A 22,020-nucleotide genomic window follows, 5' to 3' on the forward strand; every position below is an offset into this window, starting at 1 on the left:
TGAAAAATGAGTTTTATAAAAAAAATGGATCTAAAATAAACCGATTGTGAAGAATCTAAAACTTAGTCAAATCTTCTCCTGAAGAGATAATTTGATGTTATTTTTTGCTATTTCTCCTTTAGTTAGAAGAGGTAAATATTTGATGCTAATTTGATATTACTTTACCATCTCTCCTCCACATCATATCCTCACTAATCTACATCAGCACTTTTTTTGTCAAAAGCATCTCAAGAATCTCGTATCGTGGATACTCGTGTTAAAAGACCGAACATAGCATATGTACCTTTACATAACATAAGGTGATTTGCTTTCGAGTTGTTAACCTTACCTTTTAGTAAATCATTCAATATTGGTCTTCCTTTAAACTTAATAAATAAAGATGCAACTTATAAACACAAGATGGATACAGATTGGGTTGGGATCCTAAAAACCGGGTTTTACACTGAAACTGATCCCACCCAGAAATCGGTCAGGTGGTTTCTAATCAGTTTTGAGTATTCCTCACTTAAAATCGGATGTAATTGTATAGGTCTGGTTCCTTTCCACTTGTTAACTGATATTTTAAATCAGTTGTAATCATATCGGTCCAGTTCCTTTCCACATATTAACCGATTTTTAAACCAAACAGGTTTGAGTTGACTGGTTTTTGACTAGCTTCGACCCGACCCTTCCAGCCCAAAACTGGTTTTGTGCAACACTAGTGGTGGTATTAAAAACCGGGTTCGGAAAACTCAAAATTCGATTCAAATTTGAATATCAAGGTTCGAATTCGGTTTTCAAAAAGTTGAAGTCGATTAGATTACTTAAAATATTTACGATTTTTGATTCAATTCAATTAAAATTCAAATAATGCACTTTATATATTTATTCTATAAGAAATAAGAATATGAAAGGCCTTAAAGTTCAACAAAAAAAAAATCCTAAGTTAATTTATATTGGCCCATTAACCAATGACCCAAAATCACTCAATATGCAATAGGAGAGGTGCACAAATCGGGTTTTTCAAATACCTGGTTTCGGGTATGGAACCGGGTTTGGGTATGATCGGGTATTAGCAATACTTGGGTCGGGTTTGGGTCCGAGTATTGTCTCTAAAAATCATACCATATGCATTGGGTTTGGGTCGGGTATTGAATCAGGTATTTGAATACCCTATTTTCGGATATTGAAAAAATCATATTTTCGGGTTTCTCGGGGATAAATTGGAATTTCTAAGGGATTGTACCTTTTAAAGATATTTTCGGGTATAGATCTGGTATTTTAAGGACCCGGTTTTGGGTATTGGAAAAACCCGGTTCCGGGTATGGGTTTTGGTACTTAAATGCATACCATATCTATATCCGGTTTCGGGTATTACCGGGTATAAATCGGATCCGGTTCCGGGTAGGGTCGGGTTCGGGTATTAAAAACCTTGGTATAAAAAACCTGGTTTCGGGTATTACCGGGTATAAATCGGATCCGGTTCCGGGTAGGGTCGGGTTCGGGTATTAAAAACCTTGGTATAAAAAAACCCGGTTTCGGGTATTACCGGGTATAAATCGGATCCGGTTCCGGGTAGGGTCAGGTTCGGGTATTAAAAACCTTGGTATAAAAAACCTGGTTTCGGGTATTTTTTCAGATCCGGTTCCGGGTTCGGGTTATTTGTGCACCTCTATGCAATATTGCCCCATCGCTCCATTGTTCTTTGGTTCAAAACTTCTACCCCAATTCGCCACTAGTCAAATAATCGATAGTCACAACAAGTTAGAAACCATCGATTCCACGATTGCAACAAGCTAACAGTCGCAAACATCTGTCATAACTCATCTCTCTTTCTTGGAGTCACTATTTTGTTAAAATATTCAAGTTTGTAGTGAAAAACTAGAATTATATGGATGATTTGTCTGAATTTCGAACTTGAATCGAACTTCGAATTGGCAGCGAGTTCATATCTAGCTGTAAAATTTCAAAATTCAAGTAATTCGATTTGAATAGTTAAAATTTGATTCCTTGAGCACCCTAGCACCTCTACTATTTGCATTGGTTTATACGGAGTACTCAATAAGTCATGCAACTAAGTTTGGCGTCTGTATAATTGCCAATAAGTTAGACCGAACTAATGATTTCGATAACATAGTAGGTTATGACTTATGTATTATAATGGGTAAATATTAAGAACACCATATAATAATGGAACTATGACAAGTGATATGAGATGAATCATTTTAAATATACAACTGATAAGTTAATTATCACATATTATTAACTGTTACGTATTAGATTACAATCAAATGATATCCACACACAACCATTAACTATATTCATGGCTGTACATGTCCTACTTACCCTATTTAATTAAGTTATAATTATGTTAGGGCTTTATATTTTCTTACCTTTGACTTGTAACACCGATTAGTCTACATGTACAAACAATTTAATCTGTTTCCTAAAAGCACCCCTTCGAAATTCTAAAGTTTATACTTTATACTGAAAATGTTCGAAATCTTTAGTTTTACCTTCTAATTATGATTGCTCACCTTTGAATCATCTGTCGATGGTTTCTTGATTTAATGACATAAGATCTTATGTTTATTCTCATTAAAGTTGGTCATAAAAAATAAGCATTAAATGGAAATTTTCAATCATCTTATTATGATTATTATTATTGTTATATTATTATGAAAAAAAACTAGTAAAACTGAAGTCCACAAAGTTGGTGCAACTGAAAGTGAATCTTTTTTAAATATTATTGTAAAAAGTTGATGACAAACTAGAGGGAAGTTGAACGCAAAAGATGAACGGAAAATATGGCTAATTGATGAAGTGTAGAATTGTCTTCACTCAGTCACTCAGATATGCAAACATTTTATTTTGTTTATGAAATTTCAATTTTTACTATCTTATTAATATTCACAAAGTGAACACCTCTCTTATCAAATTTTAATTTCTTATTATATTCACATGTTGTCACCTCTCGATCAAATTTTACTTTCTCATTAATATTCACATGTGAACACCTCTCCACCTGATGTTATCAAATAAAAAAATAAAAATAAAAAACTCATTATTAATAAACGCCTTCAAAAATTTTAGTTTTTCTTCCCAGTTTGTTTATTCACAAGTAAACACGCTTAATATCTTTGGTTTTATTTCACAGTCATAATTTATAACATCTTAATAACCTTGAATTTTTATTTGCTTGAAAAATATGAATGCTTACATTTGACAAAACTTTGTAAATTGTGTGATTAAAGTTCGCAATTTTGATCATTAAAAACTTAAGCTACCTACAACTTAAACAGAAACAAAATTGGACAGAAAAGACAACCGAAATCTTCAATTTTCTTCCCATTTTGTTCATTCCACATATTAAAATGTTCGAAATGTTTAATTTTACTTCCCTATTGTGATCATTTACATTCGAATAACAATAATTCTTTGCCTTTTTTTGGAATCTTAATGTTTACGTGTGAATCTCTCTAATAATCTTGATGTTTAATGTTTACGTGTGAATCTGCCTAATAATCAATGTGCCATTAAAGTCTATATGCAAATTTGGAGATTCTGATACTGAATCCTATTTAAGAATTTACCGAAAAGGTTAATGAAAACGTTAAAGAAAACAAAATTGGAGGTAAAAACTTAGCCCAAAAAATTGGAGATAAAGTCGGTAAAGACGTAAAAAAATAAAAAAAAATTGGTAATTTACTTAATTGAATTTAAATTTTTATTAGCCATAAGTATAATGTTAGTAAATATGGTATGTTTTATCATGATTCAGTGAGATTGTCACGCCAATTCAAACTTAGCTTATATATATGCATACGCATCTTTGGATCAACACACACAAAACCCTGATAAGTGATAACATCAGCAAAATAATAACAATAACAGATCCTCCTATTAATTTGTGGCTCTGCAACTGATCAACTATGGGGATGGAAAATACAACAACTACAACTATGACTGCAGAGGAGAAGGCGTTGAATGATTGGCTGCCGGTGACGTCATCGAGGAACGGCAAGTGGTGGTACTCCGCCTTCCACAATGTCACCGCCATGGTCGGTGCTGGTGTTCTTGGCCTTCCATACGCCATGTCAGAACTCGGATGGTACGTTATTAATTATATGTATGTTGTTTCTGTGTTTTAAATTCCTAATCATACAACACATGCATGTGTATTATCTTGCGTATACACACAATGACAGTATAACACAAACACACATCATCGTTTGTGTTTTAAAAATTAATAGCATAAACATTTGTTTGGAGTGATATAACACAAACATTTGTTTGGATTGATATTCATTAATAGCATAAAAATTTAAAGAAAACGTTATTAGTTGAAATTAATTGATCCCTTAATACAGACAGACATTGTTAGCCAAATCATATCGAAACGCTTATATCACTGTTACTGGATACTTACGTTTCTGTAGAGTTTTATGTTTAAATTTTCCGGTTTGGGTGAAATCGGTTCAGATCTGATCCAGTCCGATCGTTTTAGGTGTAAAAACTTGGAATCCGGTGTTGAAATTGGTTTGGGGTTGAAATCGGTAACGGATCCAATCCGTAATGGTTATTCTTTAGAAACTGGCTTCTAAACCGATCTAGTTTCAACCAAACTAATTTTGACTTTTGTTTGATTCGGTTTTTATGCTGTCACATAGCCAAATCCAACTAGTTAATGGAAGGTTGGCATAAATTTTATTTATTAGTAAACTTAAAATTTCCAATTTTCCACCAAAACTAACAAAAATTAATTTTCTATCATATTTACATAAAAAGAAAAATTCACATTTTTTAAAAAGAAATTAAAGTTTTTCTACAATGATTTCACACACCATGAAAACTAAAAATGGTATAATTTAAAAATGTGCAGGGGTCCTGGGATTACAATAATGGTTTTATCATGGGTGATTACTCTCTACACCTTATGGCAAATGGTGGAGATGCATGAATGTGTGCCCGGCAAGCGGTTTGACCGCTACCACGAGCTAGGCCAAGAAGCCTTTGGCGAGAGGCTTGGTCTTTGGGTGGTGGTGCCCCAACAACTCATGGTTGAAGTTGGTGTTAACATTGTCTACATGGTCACTGGCGGAAAGTCCCTCAAGAAAGCCGTCGACACCTTATCCCCTCATGGCGACCCGCCCATCAAATCCACCTATTACATTATGATGTTTGCAGCCATCCAGTTCTTCTTGTCAAATCTCCCCAACTTCAACTCGATCACCGGCGTCTCGGTCATTGCTGCCATCATGTCACTCAGGTAATTAAGTTAGTTCTTGACTTTAGGATCTATTATATTATGGGAAAATCATTAAAATTGGCAATTTGATATGTAAAAAGAAAAAATATATATATAGTTTCCAAAATCAACCAAAAAGACAAATAAGCATAGTTGGCCAAAAAGGTTGAAATTAACCAGCACGGGAAAAAGGGACTAAATCTTAGCTGACGACTAAAAGAGCCAGTTGTATCGTTGTCGACAGCTAAATGGGCCAAGTTATATCCACTAGCTAAGAGCCTAAGATTTAGCCACCTCGTTTTCTGTGGTGGCTAAGATCTAGTAGGCATGTTATACTGATAGTCTGATACACTTGTATTTATCTTATTGACTGTCTTGTGGACCCAATGATTTTATACTATTTTGTGGTAATTATTTTACACTTTTAATTCTTTTGATGGATATTGTAAGTTTCCTAAGTTAAATTACATATTTTGATGATTATGCCTTATATTATAATTTGATTGATTAACATAACTCTGTTTGCAGTTATTCTACTATTGCTTGGACGGCTTCGTTACACAAAGGAATCCAACCCGATGTTAGTTACGCACCAAAGTCTCCAAAAACGTCAGAACAGACATATGGGTTCTTGAGTGCATTAGGCGATGTAGCCTTTGCATTTGCGGGACATAATGTCGTCTTGGAGATTCAAGCAACAATCCCTTCAACACCTGAAAACCCTTCTAAGAAGCCCATGTGGAAAGGGGTTATCTTTGCCTATATTGTGGTAGCATTGTGTTATTTTCCTGTTGCAATAATAGGGTACTGGATTTTTGGTAATAGCGTTGATGATAACATTCTTATCTCACTCCAACGTCCTCCTGTTCTTGTCGCTATTGCAAATTTGCTTGTTGTTATTCATGTTATCGGAAGCTATCAGGTACGCGTGCCCTCTAATCCTTGTTGCTAGTTTAGCGGCCATTATTCGACTATTTGAATATAAGTTGATTATCATTTACTCCTAATATAACATTACTAATGATGATAATATAATATCATGATATTAATGTTCTAGGTCTTTGCTATGCCGGTTTTTGATATGGTGGAGACCTTTATGGTACTTAAGATGAAATTTAAGCCTAGTAGATGCCTGCGATTTGTGACAAGAACTTGTTATGTTGGTAAGATTAATCATATTTTGCAAGTTTTAATATAACTAAGCTAGTTAAGTTTACTGACTGATTAGTGTTCATATTGGGCAGCATTGACTATGTTCCTTGGTGTAACATTCCCCTTTTTTGGAGGGCTTTTGGGCTTCTTTGGAGGGTTTGCATTTGCTCCAACCACATACTTTGTAAGTCACTTGATATTTGGATTGTTTCATGATTTAAAAAATATATAATGTAGGTTGTTAGTGATCATAATATGTTTTTATGTGGTGGTATAATATATATGCTAAATTTTTATATTATTGACAGCTTCCTTGTATCATGTGGCTAGCCATCAAGAAGCCCAAGAAGTTTGGTTTCTCATGGTTTGTAAATTGGGTATGTTGTAATTACACTCTTTATTCATAATTGTTTGTCTAGGTATAGTTTCGAATATTCAAAAATGTTAAAATGGTGTCACTTAAGTATCGGATATAGATATGACGCAGAGAAACAAATATCATATACTATATTAATTAGTGTCATATCGGTGTTGAGTACATAGCTCCGCCCCTAGTAATTGGTTTCAGCTTCTTACATCTATGTAGGAGGATGTTTAGACTCACTATTATTCGTTTTAAAGACTCACATTTGATCGAAGTTGTATATTAATTAATTGGTTTTTGATTTGTTGATGCAGATATGCATAGTTCTTGGAGTGTTGCTGATGTGTTTAGCTCCTATTGGTGCACTTCGACAGATCATATTGCAAGCGAAGCACTACAAATTCTACTCGTGATCTTGTGGATATCGTATTTATGTTCATTTGTTGGTATTTGTATCTAAGATTTACTTTTCGATTTCTTGATTGGATATTTATTTCTAGCAAAGTTATCTTTTAATACGCCACTAAATTTGTTAATCTTTTTATTTTATTTTTTTATTTTTCGGTAAAGGGGACAGTAACCCAACAAACATTTATAAATTTAAAATGAATACTTATAAAATAGAAGGGAATTTAAACCATCTCGGGACATTTCCCCAATTATAGTCCAACTCCCGACCACAACTACCATGAAGGGCTAGACACAATTGGGTGTAACATCCGCCCTACCAAAGGCTAAGCGGAGTGGGTGAAGGCCCAAAGAGAAGAAGAGCGGTGGTAAATAGAGCAGCGGCGGTGATGAGTGGCATCCATATCTAATAGTCTAATACCATCTAACCCTTTTAATCGCCTATTGGACTTGAGTTACAACAAATACAAAGTCATACAAAACATATCACACTTAGCATTACAGATCCGGACTTGGGCTTGAAGTCTATTTGTTTCCGATAACTCTTTGGGCTGTGATTCGATATTTTGTAAACACACTTTTTAGTAGAGGTGTACAAAACTAGTTTGAAACCCAACCCAACCGGTTTGGTCAACAGATGGTCAAAACTGGTTTGACTCAAACCGGTTCGGTTTATAAACCGGTTTAGAAACAAGGTAGGCGGGCATGGTCACGTCGGTTCGGTCCGGTTTATAAACCGGTTTTTCTCAAATCCGTTTGGTATATCTTAAGAGGAACATTTCTTAAAACTGACGGTTTGAGAACCGATTTAGGTGAAACTGGTTTTAAACCCAAACCGGTTCGGTTTACCTAAAATGGGTCCCAAACTGGTTTTTTATTGTACACCTACTTTTTAGAGCAAAATTACTCTATTTTCTTTTATATTACTGTGTTAAAAATAAAGTGTCCATTCACATCAATTATTATAATTATATTATTATTGTGTAGTAGATTACTTTTTATGTTAATGAAGTTGCTTTCATTTGGAGAGATTTTTTTTCTTTTGTTAGTATAATCGAGGAACTCGAAATTCAATTTGAATTTGAATTTGAAGGTTCGAATTCGGTTTTCGATCATTCGAATTTGATATGGCAATCGAATTTCGAATTTGTGGAGTCTAATTCGAATTCGAATCCAGCTTCAAAATTTTAAAATTCGAATAATTCAATTAGAATATTCAAAATTCGATTTGTTGAGTATCCCAACTTCTGGTATGCATGCTAAGTGACTGTGATTCCAGAATTGTTTGATAATTATTGTTAAACTTATACAAGTGGATGTAGCCCCCATGCAATGAAATGAATCCTACTCCAATACAAACTACTAATTTGAAAGACAAACTAATTCAAATTTAAACAAAACAAATCTAAAAGATAGTGCGACTCCATGAAATTTTAACCGAACCAACCTATAGTGAAGTGTCGTTTACGTTTTACACTCCCTCTCAACACTTGCTTTCACCATTCCCATACATGCACAAAACTTGGTCAACTTCGTACCCGACAACCCCTTTGTTAGCATATATGCTTAGTTCAAGCATGAATGGTTGTGTTCTCGACCAACCGAATAGATGAAGTATTATCACCAAACATCTTGATCCATCTCTTTCAACAATTGACTTAACCATGTACACTCTTGTGCTGCCATAGTACTAGTAGCAGCTCGAAACTCAGCTTTCGTGGTTGATAAAGACATGGTAGGTTGGCGTTTGCTACACCATGAGACAGCTTTGGATCCAACTAAGAACACGTATTCAATAGCGATTGACAGGGTATTATTATCTTGAGTGTAGTCAGCATCACATTACCCCGTTAGCTTGATAGTTTGACTTCCTCTCATACCTAACACCGTAACTTGTAGTAGTCTTTATATACCTCAGCGCCCTTCGTATAACATCAAGGTGTGATTTTCTTGGTTTTTGCATAAATGACTTAAAACACCTATAGCATATGCGATGTCAAGCCCCGTTAACGTGAGATAAATGTAACGTACTTCCTACAATACAATACTTACTTTGATGTTGGATCAACCCGTTAGGTTCATAATCTCAAGATTAAGAAAGTGTCCTAGATTACCAAGATCCTTCAAGTGAAACCTCACACAAAGATTTTAATTTGGTTGCTTTATTTCTTCAACTAGTCTTTCCTTTATTATAAGATCGTCTAAATATACTATGACAATTGTAACATCTTTCACCTTGATTCGTACAATTGTACAAATAAACATTCTAAAGTAGACTTATTTACCATTAAATCAAGTAACCAATAACAATTTAAACAATCATGCCTAAACACCATCTAACCCATTCAATTTTTACAAATAAAAAATTAGCCTAATAAGAAGAATGAAAATTAATGTGGCATTTTTTATTACCGCCCCACCATCAAATTAACTTTTTGAGCTAAAAACTCATTGATGATTTTGTCTAGATGTCTACAGCCTCCGGTTGGTTGTAAGGGTGTTCATGGGTGGGTTTAGGCTCAAAATAAATATTAACAGATTTGGTTTTTGAAATTCATTTTGTAACAAAAAAACTGATTGTGCCGAGACTCTTGACCAGTTATTTTTTACGCCTATTAATTGATTTGAGTTTAATTTGTAAACTAGGTTGTGTACCCAGTGTGTTGCATCGGACTAATGGTATTAGTATCGTATAGCTTATGATAACAAAACATGTTTAAAACTCATCTAGTCAGTTGGCAAACAAACAGGTGCGGCTACAAGTCGACATGAATTTGACTGGAATTGGGTTACATCTTCGTAACAAAACTCAAAAAACTATATTCGTTAGCGAACAAATGCAAAAAAAATGAAGTTAAAAAAAACGTTGTGGTAGCGAACCAGTGTGAATTCTTTCGGTATCGGCCTACGACACCGATAATTAACAAAAAAAATAATTTTTCAACAATCAAATACGACAAATTAACATGTAATAAAAAAAACAATGTGTTGCAAAGCGAATCATGGTAAACTTTCCTAGAATCGACGGTGTCGAAACTAAATATTAAAAATTCACGCGTTGCGGTGGTGAACTGATGTGAATTCTTTCTGTATCAACTTACGGCTTCGAAAGTAAACCAACAAATAAATTCTTTAACACACAAATATAAAAAATGACATATTTATAAAAAAAACAACACAAAACAAAACAAAAAAACACGGGGAACAAACATGCACATTGCTTCGACCAAAAAACACGACTTTGGTCGTAAACAACTATGTTTACACTAAATCAAAACAAAATGTTTTAACCATGAAAATTGTTTTAATTTAAAAAAAGTAAAACAGATAAAAATCTCTCTGTAGCAAAAACACTCAACCATGTGCCACCAAGTAGACCAATTAGGTCACTTGAGGCACCATCTTTTTGAAACTTATGTTATGTATAATTAAGTAAATATGAATGTGATGAAATGATTTCTCCTAAATAAAAGATGGTATGAGAATTTGGTTTTTTGGCTTTGTTATGTGAGTCGATCCGGCCCAAACGAAAAAATTAATATAGCGTTTGGAATACATGAACGCAAGGCCGGCTCTGAAAATATGAAAAAAATTTGGGTTAAAGGCGAAAATTTTTCTGGGCCATAAGTAAAAGGAATATTTTGTTGGGTTTAAACATTTTGTTGAGTTTAAACATTTTGTTGAGTTTAAACAATTTAATTTTAAATGGGTTTATTTGGTTATGATTTGAGTTATGTAAAAAACTTTTGTATATAAATAAACTTAAAATTGTCTCAAATAATACTAGAACTCACAACCTCTTGGTTAATGTCACACCTATTTGCCACTAGACCAAGCTAGTGTTTATGTAATTGTGTTGAAACATTAATTATACATTTTTTTTCATAAAAGTACATACAATTTAAAAAAAAATCGAGCCTAGCGGAGTGTTGAGCCTGTGGCCGTCGACTACTCTGCCACACCTTGGGCCGGCCCTGCATGAAAGTCAGACAAAAAATAGTTATTCATTATGACATAATAAAAAAATGGATGGTGTTTGATTGATCGAACAAAATCATCTATAAATCATTGATTCTTATTTCTTCTAAACATATTAAAACTATTCATTAGCATCCGCGGGTTTTTTTTCATTACATCCCCTTTTCACTATGCTTTCTCGACACCATCACATCACATGACCACCGTTGCCGCCACGCTCGTCTTTCCTGTCTAACATACAACACAAAGTAGTGATTCATTTAATATTATATGTTAACCAAACCAGACAACAAAATGATAATAATCTATTTTATTTATTTAATCATTCATCCCATTACCTCATATAAAACAGACCCGACCTACTACTTATCGACAAACCATGAAACCTCAAAAATCTAGCTCCTGGTAAGGTTCTTTCTCGTTTTAACCCTCCTTAAAAAATTTATGGGTTCACCACTATTAGCAACCATGCCAGTGTTTAGCAACAATAGAGCTTGAATATTAAATGCAAAGCTTTTTTCAACACATTAGAGCATTCACATTGATTTTCTTATCATATATCCATATATCACATAATTACACTAAAAGTCACTGTATTTTCTTTTTCCTTTTCAATTAAATAACACAATTGTATACTTTTATTATTTATATTTCTCTCACTTTCACTCACAAACATTTTCAAAAAATATTAAAATATTATGTATGAAAAATAAAACCTCAAATTTAACTTTATCGTATATAACATTTCTCTATATTTTACTCACAACCACTTATAGCTATATTATACTAGGGGTGGCAGTCTTAACCCATGAGTTGGACGGGTTGTATCAAAATGTATAAAATGAGTCAGAATTGGTCAAACTAAAAATAGAAAATGATTGAAACGGGTCAAAAATGGTTGACATTTCTTGGGTTTCTTTTATTTTTTTTTGTGGAACGAGACAAACGGAGGAAACATTTTGGTATTTTTACTTTTTAAGTTTTTGATTTATATTTCGAGTTATAATTTTTTAATTATTTTTTTTGCATTTTTTGGTGATGGGTTTTCAAATGGGTTAAAATGGGTTGAGATTTCAAAACCCATTTCAAAACCCCTCACCAAAAAATTCAAAAATAATTAAAAAATTATAACTCGAAATATAAATCAAAAACTTAAAAAGTAAAAATACCAAAATGTTTCCTCCGTTTTTATCGTTCCATAAAAAAATCCCCGAGAAATGTCACCCCGTTTTCACCCGTTTCAATCAACTTCCTTTTTTAGTTTGACCCATTCTGACTCATCTTATACATTTTGATACAACTCATTCAACCCATAGGTCAAGATTGACACCCCTATAATTTACAAATTTCCCTCATTATATTATATCATATAATTTACAGATTTCCCTCACATATTTTATTAAATATTTTATGAAGTAGGTTGAGAAGGCTCTAAATACGTACCGTTATACAAATGCCCAAATTAATTTGATACTTTTATTTGTTCTTTGTTATTATCAAGATGTAAATATATTTATGTATTATAAAATGATAAAAGTAAGATGGAGATGTTTTTAATAAAAAAAATAATAAATAGGATGAGAAAGATAGTGAGTGAGTTGAGAGGAATTGAATGTGATGTTACAATGCCAACACTAACACGTCTCCATTCGTACACCTGTCCTAAAACGATAAAACACATATATCCCAACATTTTTCGCCATTAAAAGATATCATCGGTTTTACGGAAACACTTCTTTATTTATCCATAAATAAATCATCACATCACATCACCCTCTATATAATTTAAAAACCGAACATGTTTAATAGTAACCAAAAAATCACTAAAAAATACCATAGTTTCAATATTCTTTTCTTATTATATAATAAGCATAAGACAATCATCCAAAAAAACATAAAACTTAAATCAGTTTTAATTTAGTTATTAGACTTTTAAATTTTCAAATTTCAGCATGAAATACTAGAACTAGTATAAAGCGAAAAAAATCATCAAATTATAACATGATTATTTGGTTGAAATAATGATAAAAAAAATCATAGCACCCAGAGTAAGATTTGAAATTGTTGCTTACTAATTTTATTGAAAAAAAGTATACCAAAACCTTGTTATCATTATATGATTTTATGTCTTTCATATAAAAGATAAATTAGCAAATTAACCCATAATCAATTGAAGATCACTATAACAATAAAATTATCTTTCATGTACTCATGACTATCTACTAGACTATAAGAATGTTAATTTTTCTCATATTTATTCCAATATTAATTAAGAATATTGAGATCTTGTTCTTTAATTTGTTTCATTCATTCAAACCCATAATTCACAAGTCATTAGCTCAAAACTATACACGAAAACTAGATCATCATCATCATCATCATCATCATACTTGATAATATCATCACCAAAATAAAATAAAAATATTTACAATTAAAGGTGATGATGTAGTTTTACCGACCCAAACTTAACGCCGCTTTAACGTCCAACCGCCATGCGCAGGCACCACGTTCCATCCTCCAAACGTCACACGGCAAAGTTAACGTCGGAGATAACGGTGACGGAGTTTGTTGTTCTTGACTGTTAGCAGCAGAGGTAACCTTAACTTTACACGTGAAACCTGGATACGTTACCGGTAACGGCGTCAGTTTATCCTTCCGAACTAACACCACAGTCATATCATCTCCATCGACCACGTGTCCTCTCACTCCCGCCATCTGTCTATACGCCTTGTTCGTCCACACCACCCTATCTTCACCGTCCGAAATGAACCCTGGACACGTGTCCTTCTCCATGCTCTTCACTCTCTCCTCGTCCGTACTCCCTAACCCTTCCGAATCCACCCACGTGTCCGTCACGCATTCCACCGTCACGTTCGACACCACTTGTGGCTGCCGAACATGTTTCGTCCCAACCGTGTCAACTCTAATTTGCTTCTGGTTCAGGTGGTTGAGCTTGTTAAAACTCAACCACACTGGCGTTTTTAGAGTTGACACAGTTGTCTCAACATGAGACACCAGATCGGAAGGAAAACAAGTAACCGGTTTGTTTTCCTTCCGATCTGGTGTCTCCGGTAGTAAAGGAAGCGTCACCACCGGCTGTGACTGCTGTGTAGTCACATCCGGTGACGATGACGCTTTCACCTTCTTAATATTATTATTTTTTTTCTGTTTGTTGTTGTTAACCCTAACGTACTTTCTTTTACTCCTTCCGCATTTAACGTACTCCTCGCTACCCGTTGCGGAACCACCCGAACCGGCCGCAACGGGTTTCGGGGCGATCGGGCGAAACTTAAGCATTATAGTTTCAACCTTAGACATGCCGTACTGGCCGTACATCCCACAACCACCACCACCACCATCGTACCTTGCTATACAATAACCACCAGCTCTCCCACTCATGTCGTAACCAACCACCACCATCACCACCGAGTGTTTTCTGTATATGATAAAAATTTGTTTGTAACGAATATTGGAGGATAGGGTTGGTATATAAAGAAGAGGAAGATGGGCCACGTGTGACGACAAACGGTGTAACAGGGGAGAGAGGTGATTGGAGGAGAGGAAAACGTGGCGTGCGGGTCCCACGTGATATATCCCGTCTTCTAACGAAGGACCAGTGAGTTGAAGCGAGCCAATGACAAGAGGAGAAGTGTATGAAGGACACGTAGGGTATTGTTACCTCGTGGTTTGGGTTTACCTGATAAAGCAACTTGGAGGGTTAAAACAAGTTCTAGAAAAGAGACACGTGGTGCAATAAACAAACGGGCAAGGCATCATATTTTAAATTTCAAATCTAGGGTTCTTCGCCGATTTTGATCATGCTAATCTACGGCTCTCCTTTAACCTTTTTTTCTGGCTCCATAAATTGTTTTTTATTTCTTTAATCACGTTTTATAAAAAATGAAATGCCAAGTTTTTACCATTTGTTTATATTTCGGATGGATTACCGAACATTCATGAATACAATTGAACGAACGCGACCTTTGTTCGTGTCCGTCCGTTAGGCTTACCGGGTGAAATTTTTTTGTTCATGTCCCATTCGTTTATTAAACAGTCGAACAGAAACGATACATCGAACGGATGACCGAACGTCCGTTGGACGTTGGTTCGCTTCCAGTCTTAGCTGGGAGATGTAGCAAACATGGCCTGTGAACTGCAATGTTCTATTACTTAAGGTATGTTTGGTATGAGGTAATATGGACATGAGAATGGAATTGACGATAAATGAAATGGACCATTACTATTTAATCGTTGATGTTAGGTTAAATGATGTGAACGTAATTAATAATTACTTTGTGTTGTTTGATAGCTAAGAAAAGATGAAACAATGAAATACAAATGACAAGACCACTACCTCAAAATAAAGAAAATTTACCAAAATAAAAAAGGTGACGATGGTGGTTGTGGTGACGATGGCGGTGGTTGTCACGGGGGTGGCAATGGTGTTGGTGTTGGTGGTACTGGTGGTTGTGGCATTTGTGGTGATGTTGGTGGTTAGGTGGTAGCAGGGGTGGCGATAGTGGCTAGGTGTTGATGTTGGTTAGGTCGTGGTGGCGGTGATGGCGGCGTTCGGCGTGGTGGTGGCATTCAGGCATGGTGGTGGTCAGGTGGTGGTGTCGAGAAAGTATATTGAAAGAGGAAATTGAATGATAAAAGGTATGGGGTGCGGATGAATTGATTTGTCACGTTTAAAAGGAATGAAATATATTCTTTGTGTAATAGGTGATTTTATTCCATTATACACTAATCAAGTCAATTTTGGTAGAGTTCATAAGCCGGATCGGTTTGAATGGGAGGGTTGACGTCATCAATGTGATCAAGCACCCAACATCCACGTGTGTAGCTTAAAGAGTTAATACTGGCGAAGAGCATGTTACTTAGAGCATCCACAACAACAAACTCATCAAAACCGCCACATAATCGCCACATCATATTCCAAACTTTTTCTCAAAATCTTCATTTTATTACACAACAACAAACCTCTACAAACTAACACATCATCACCTACTACCTCATATTTAATCAATTTAAAATACTTTTTACAACATATTAATTTTTATAGTTAATCAATTAATATTAATCTTATATCTATATATCATACCCAAAGGCCAAAACCCACCTGTACGTGCACCACTTTCTTTTTATTTTAATATATATTTTAGATCTGAACCACTTCTTCTAACACAATATGCCACTTCTCGCCGGAGATTCAAATTGATGGAAGCAAACAGTCGCCGGCGAATATTGATCTCCCCATAAATCAAAACGTAGTGCAGACTGTTTAATTACCGCAAGCAATCGAAGATGAATGCTCTGAAACTTCATATCGATTAGATCTGAAACCATGGCGGTTGAAAGATTATGGTGAGGTTTCCGTCGATTGATTGTAAGAAATCAAGAGTGTTTTTTATTTAGTAGATCTAAAGGGCCCACATCTACTCGTTTGTCTCACGTTTGCAGAACCAGACTTGGGCGACACAACGGCAAAGTCTGCCAGATCTTCGTCCGCCGCCTGCCACCTGTATTCGGACCTCGGGCAACTATCCCCGTTGTAGATGCTCTTAGGATGTTCCACAAATTGCATAAGTGTTCATAATTAATTGGTGGAAATTTTGAAAAAGGTCGGACAAATTGCAGACGAGCAAAATTGGCACTGGCTCTTCAATTGTGGATGAGGTGGCGACTTAGAGTGGTTTAGAGTTAAGACTCATACCATAAAATTGTAAAAGTGCTTATGGTAACCCTAATACTAAAGTATGACCCTGTATCTAGATGGTACAATACAAATAGAGATTCTCTTTTAAAGATAAACATACAAATATAATTACAATATATCATGTAAATGATATAAACTAAGAGAAGGACGTTGATATTCAACGTTATACCACAAAAAACCCAGGGAGGATATGTATTCAAAGTCACGTCTTGACTCAATTTTATAGGTTATGTCACTCATGATAATCGCTTATAGGAAATTTATATGTTAACTAACGTGGCAATAACCAAGTTAATCAATTTAGGAGTCTTCATGGTATGGTTGATACAAAAAGGAAATTGCTTTGAGGTATTTTATTATATGTCGTGAATGATTACAATGAGGATGACAACCATTATTTATATAAAGTTACAATGAACTAAATATGGAAAAACAACTATTGATGGCTGTCAAATGGAAGAATGTAAACTCGATATTTGCTCTTCTAAATTAAAGGGATATGATGTCATTGACCATCAATCTTGCTGATCCCATAAAATATTTTCTCAATCTTCTCTTTAACACTCCCCCTCAAGTTGAATAGTGGGATTTTCAAAATTCAACTTGTTTAGACACTCGTGTAAGGTTTTTTCATTAACAGCTTTTGTTAAAATATCAGCAAGTTGGTCTTCTGACCGGACAAACGGAAGTATGATGACCTTTGTTTCCAACTTTTCTTTGATGAAGTTTCGATCAACTTCTATATGTTTCGTCCGATCATGTTGTACAGGATTTTCTGAAATTTGAATGGCGGCTTTATTATCACTCATAATTTTGCTACTTTCTTGTGGTGGATATCCTATCTCAGTTAGGAGCCTTCGTACCCATAGCACTTCAGTTAACCCCCTTGCAATCCCACGAAATTCAGCTTCTGCGCTTGAAAGGGCCACCACCTTTTGTTTCTTGCTTCTCCATGTAACGAGATTTCCACCTACCAAGGTAAAGTAACCTGATGTGGATCTTCGGTTGCCTTTATCTCCAGCCCAATCTGCATCGGTGTACAATTGAGTTTCTAGATTCCCATTTGGTTTGAACAAGACTCCATGTCCAGTCGTCCCATTAAGATATCTTATAATTCTTAACACCGCTTCCATATGAGCAGTTTGGGGTTGATGCATAAACTGACTTACAACTCCCACAACATATGATATATCGGGTCGGGTATGTGAGAGATATATCAGCTTTCCTACCATTCGTTGGTATCTTCCTTTGTCAGCCATATCTGCTTTTTCCTCCATATAAAGTTTTTGATTTAAAATCATAGGAGTGTCTGCTAGTTTGCAATCAATCATGCCGGCTTCTGCTAGTAAATCGAGAACATATTTCTTCTGGTGCATGAAGATCCCATGTTTTGATCTTAGAACTTCAATCCCAAGGAAATATTTGAGTCTCCCCAGGTCTTTCATTTCAAATTCTGTAAACAAGTTCTTCTTTAGTTTGGTTATTTCTTCTTTGTCATCTCCTGTAATAATCATATCATCAACATAAATTATTAGGCAGGTTATGAGATTACCTCTACGTTTGAGAAACAATGTATGATTTGAGTTACTTTGTTTGAACCCATAGTTTTTCATGGCTAAAGTAAACCTCCCAAACCATGCTCTAGGGGACTGTTTCAATCCATCGAGGGATTTCTTTAGACGACACACTTCTCTTTCTCCAAAATTGTCTGTGAATCCATGTGGAGCTTCCATATAAACTTCCTCCTTTAGTTCTCCGTGTAAGAAAGCATTCTTCACATCAAACTGAAGTAAGGGCCATCCTTTATTTGCCGCTACGGAAAAAAGAACTCTGATTGTATTAATTTTTGCAACTGGAGAAAACGTTTCAGAGTAATCAATTTCGTATGTCTGTGTATAACCTTTAGCTACTAATCTAGCTTTGTATCTTTCAATAGTTCCATCGGGTTTGTATTTAATTGTAAAAACCCACTGACACCCGACAACTTTCTTCCTTTGTGGCAAGACACATTTCTCCCATGTGTTGTTTTTTGTAAGAGCTTTCATTTCTTCTTCCATTGCATCTTTCCAATGTTTTGATTTTAAGGCTTGTTCTACATTAGCAGGAATATCCATAGAATACATAGATAAGGCAAAAGCCTTGGCTTCCGTAGATAGATTCCCTCTGGCTATGTTAGCCATTGGATATCTAGATCCCCTAGACTCCTTTTCTAGGGAATATCTTTTAGGTGGAACTCCCCGATTTGCTCTTGGTAGCAATACATATCTTTCCGATGTGTCTTCTTGTGTGGGAAAGCTTTCTTGTTCCTGCATACTCTCACCTTGCCCTGGCGTGTTATTAGCAGTTTCAATGGGATCGGGTATAGGACAAGAATGAACATTACTTACCTCAGGCATCAGGTTGGGAGCGGTTTCTTGGGTGACACTGACGCTAGGGTCTTCAGGTTGCATGGAGAAAGGAGACTCATTTTGGGTACCGCTGTTCCTTCCTTCTTCGTATGTAACGTATCTCAACCAACTCAGTGTGTCAAGACATTCGCTCTCCCCCTGACCACCACTGTTTTTTGGAGGCATAATAGTACTCAGTTTCAAGAAAATCACAGTTCATAGTAGTGAACATGTGTTTGGTTTTTGGATTATAGCATCGGTATCCTTTTTGAGTTATTCCGTACCCAACAAAGACACATTTCTCAGCACACGGGTCGATTTTAGTTCTACTTGATTTTGGTATGTGAACGAAAACAGTGCACCCAAAAATTCGTGGTTCAAGAGTAAGAACAGATGGAGGTTTGGTATATTCTGTAAGAACTTGCAAAGGGGTTTTTGATTTTAGAATTTGAGTGGGAAGTCAGTTAATAAGATATGCGGCCGTAACAAGAGCTTCTAGCCAAAAAGTCTTTGGAACTTGTGATTCTATTAGGAGAGCCCGAGTTATCTCTAACAGGATGCGGTTTTTTCGTTCCGCGACACCATTTTGTTCTGGAGTATGAGGGCAGGTAGTTTGATGAATTATTCCTTTAGTTTGGAAAAAGAGTTTCATATCATAATTAACAAATTCGCCTCCATTGTCAAATCTAAAAACCTGAACGTTTTTCTGAAATTGGGTTTGGATCATGGTGTAAAAGATGATAAATTTATCAAAAACTTCAGATTTATTTTTTAATAAATACACCCAGGTCATACGTGTGCAATCATCCACAAATATAACAAAAAAACGAAAGTTTTGTCCGCCAATGATTGGAGCGTGACCCCACACATCCGAGTTAATCAATGAAAAAGGTAAGTCGACCCTTGTGTTATTTGGTTTGAATGTTTTTCGGTGACTCTTGGCTAACACGCAAGTTTCACAATGTGACTTACAATTGGAAGAAAATAACTTAGGAAATAAAAGATGCAAATAATAAGTGGATGGATGCCCCAATCTCCTACGCCATAGCCATGCTTCTTGTTCTGTTGTTCCATGAGAAAGTATTACAGTACCACTTTGAGTCACCTCGTCCACATAGTACAACCCTTGTCTTTCAGTGCCACGCCCAATTATCGCTCCCGTCCTGATATCCTTTGTTACATGACTTATCGATAGAAGTTTATGCGATAAGGCGGGAACATAAAGACAATTAGAGAGCTTAAGTGTCGGTGAAATTTTAATAGTCCCCCCATTTTTTACATTCATTTTCTCTCCATTTGTCGTGCGTATATGTGATTTTGTCGGTTTAGTTGATGTGGCAAAATCTGATAAATCATAAGTCATGGTATCTGTGGCTCCACAATCAAATATCCATGACTGTTCCCATCTCATATTATAATTTTGAGCCATATTTGCCAAACCACTAATAATAGAACCCCTTTTGCAATTTTGAAAACTTTCTTTTATAAAATAAACAAAAGTTGTGTTTTTTAATATTTCAGATTCTTCAGGGTTGGTTTGTAAATATGTGAAAAACAATATGGGGGTTTCGAGACATCATCTCTCTCACCCCCTGTACCTGTGCTCATTGAAAAACATCCATCATCTTCATTTTCATTATGTGCCGCCGCCGCTATTCCGCTAAATCCGGTGGGATTTTTCCGATCAACACTGGTTTCGGCATTTTCTTTGTTGCTCGCAGAAGAGGAGGCTTTGCCTCTTTCCGGTCCGAGATTCTTGGTGCCCTTCTTGTGGCCATCGGCCCACCAATCGGGGTAACCGACGAGCCGGAAACACTGCTCTTTGGTATGTTTTGTCATACCGCAATGATCACATTTCAGATGTGTTTTATCCTCTTTGCCTGACGACCCAATTTTTTTTCCTTCAAACTGACGGTGCCCCTTCGTTACGAACCCTGATCCTTCTGTTTCGGTGGCAATTAAACCCGCCGCTATGCCCTGTGTGTCATTGATAGTTGCTCCCAGAATACTTTGGTGAGTGGCTTCTTTACGAACAGCGGCGTATGCTGCCTCTGCAGAAGGGAGAGGTTCCAACCGGAGTATTTCCCTTTTAATGGGTTCATATCTCCGGTCTAGGGCATTTAGAAATTGAAAAAGTTTTTGTTCTGACCTGATTTTTGAGTATGTCTTGATGTCATTTCATGGGATTTGGATCAATCCTATCGATCTCTCCCCATATTCCCTGTAGCGTGATCCAAAAAACCTCAAGAGAACTGTCATTTTGTTTGATGTCGTTAGCCTTGACATGAAGGTTGAATGTCTGTAATTTATCTATCCCGCTGCTGTAAGTGACTGCCAGAGCATCCCACAATGTTTTCGTAGTGGGATACTCGGTTAGGTTGCCTGCGAGTGCAGGTTCGATATTTTGAATGAGCCATGAAAAAACAATTAGATCTTCTTGTTCCCATTGCTCATATTCTTCACTGTTTTGATCCGGAGGATCCGAGGTAAGGTGTGACAACAGGGTCTTGGATTTTCCGCCTATGGCGACTCGGATTATTCGGGTCCATAGCGCGTAGTTTTGATTGTTGAGTTTGAGATTGATTTGGAGATTATCGGATAGCTTTGGGTTTTGAGGTTGGGAATTAAGGTGATGTTTTAATAAATTTGCAAGTTGTGATGATAAATCAGAATCTGAGTTACCATCTCCGGACATGGCAGCTCGGTTTAGATTTATCGGGTTGGATCGATTGAGAAGAAAATTAAAAGGTAAGCCTGCTCTGATACCATGATACAAAAAGGAAATTGG

At 35.8% G+C, this 22,020-nt stretch overlaps 2 protein-coding genes across 2 annotated transcripts; one reads left to right on the forward strand and one right to left on the reverse strand.

Moving 5' to 3' along the window:
• Positions 1-3,936: 3,936 nt before the first annotated feature.
• LOC143547666 (lysine histidine transporter 2-like) lies at positions 3,937-7,516 on the forward strand. Its single transcript, XM_077039038.1, has 7 exons — positions 3,937-4,090; positions 4,862-5,248; positions 5,756-6,149; positions 6,285-6,390; positions 6,472-6,563; positions 6,688-6,756; positions 7,058-7,516. The coding sequence occupies exons 1-7, from the start codon at positions 3,942-3,944 to the stop codon at positions 7,154-7,156; spliced, it is 1,296 nt and encodes a 431-aa protein (XP_076895153.1). The 5' UTR covers positions 3,937-3,941; the 3' UTR covers positions 7,157-7,516.
• A 5,703-nt stretch (positions 7,517-13,219) lies between these two features.
• Positions 13,220-14,558, reverse strand: LOC143547665 (uncharacterized). The gene has a single exon (XM_077039037.1). It carries the CDS (start codon positions 14,547-14,549, stop codon positions 13,581-13,583), a length of 969 nt encoding a protein of 322 aa, XP_076895152.1. The 5' UTR covers positions 14,550-14,558; the 3' UTR covers positions 13,220-13,580.
• Positions 14,559-22,020: the final 7,462 nt, after the last annotated feature.

The sequence above is a fragment of the Bidens hawaiensis genome, unplaced genomic scaffold, assembly GCF_021521415.1.
Source record: "Bidens hawaiensis isolate Kalapana, Puna unplaced genomic scaffold, B.hawaiensis_p1.1 tig00014775_1, whole genome shotgun sequence".
NCBI classification, from domain to species: Eukaryota; Viridiplantae; Streptophyta; class Magnoliopsida; order Asterales; family Asteraceae; genus Bidens; species Bidens hawaiensis.

Coding starts and splice junctions, on each gene's coding strand:
- LOC143547666 (XM_077039038.1), top strand. CDS start 3,942: ATGACTGCAGAGGAGAAGGCGTTGAATGATTGGCTGCCGGTGACGTCA. Junction 5,249..5,755: donor GCTGCCATCATGTCACTCAG/GTAATTAAGTTA, acceptor CTCTGTTTGCAG/TTATTCTACTATTGCTTGGA. Junction 6,150..6,284: donor ATGTTATCGGAAGCTATCAG/GTACGCGTGCCC, acceptor TTAATGTTCTAG/GTCTTTGCTATGCCGGTTTT.
- LOC143547665 (XM_077039037.1), bottom strand. CDS start 14,549: ATGGTGGTGGTTGGTTACGACATGAGTGGGAGAGCTGGTGGTTATTGT.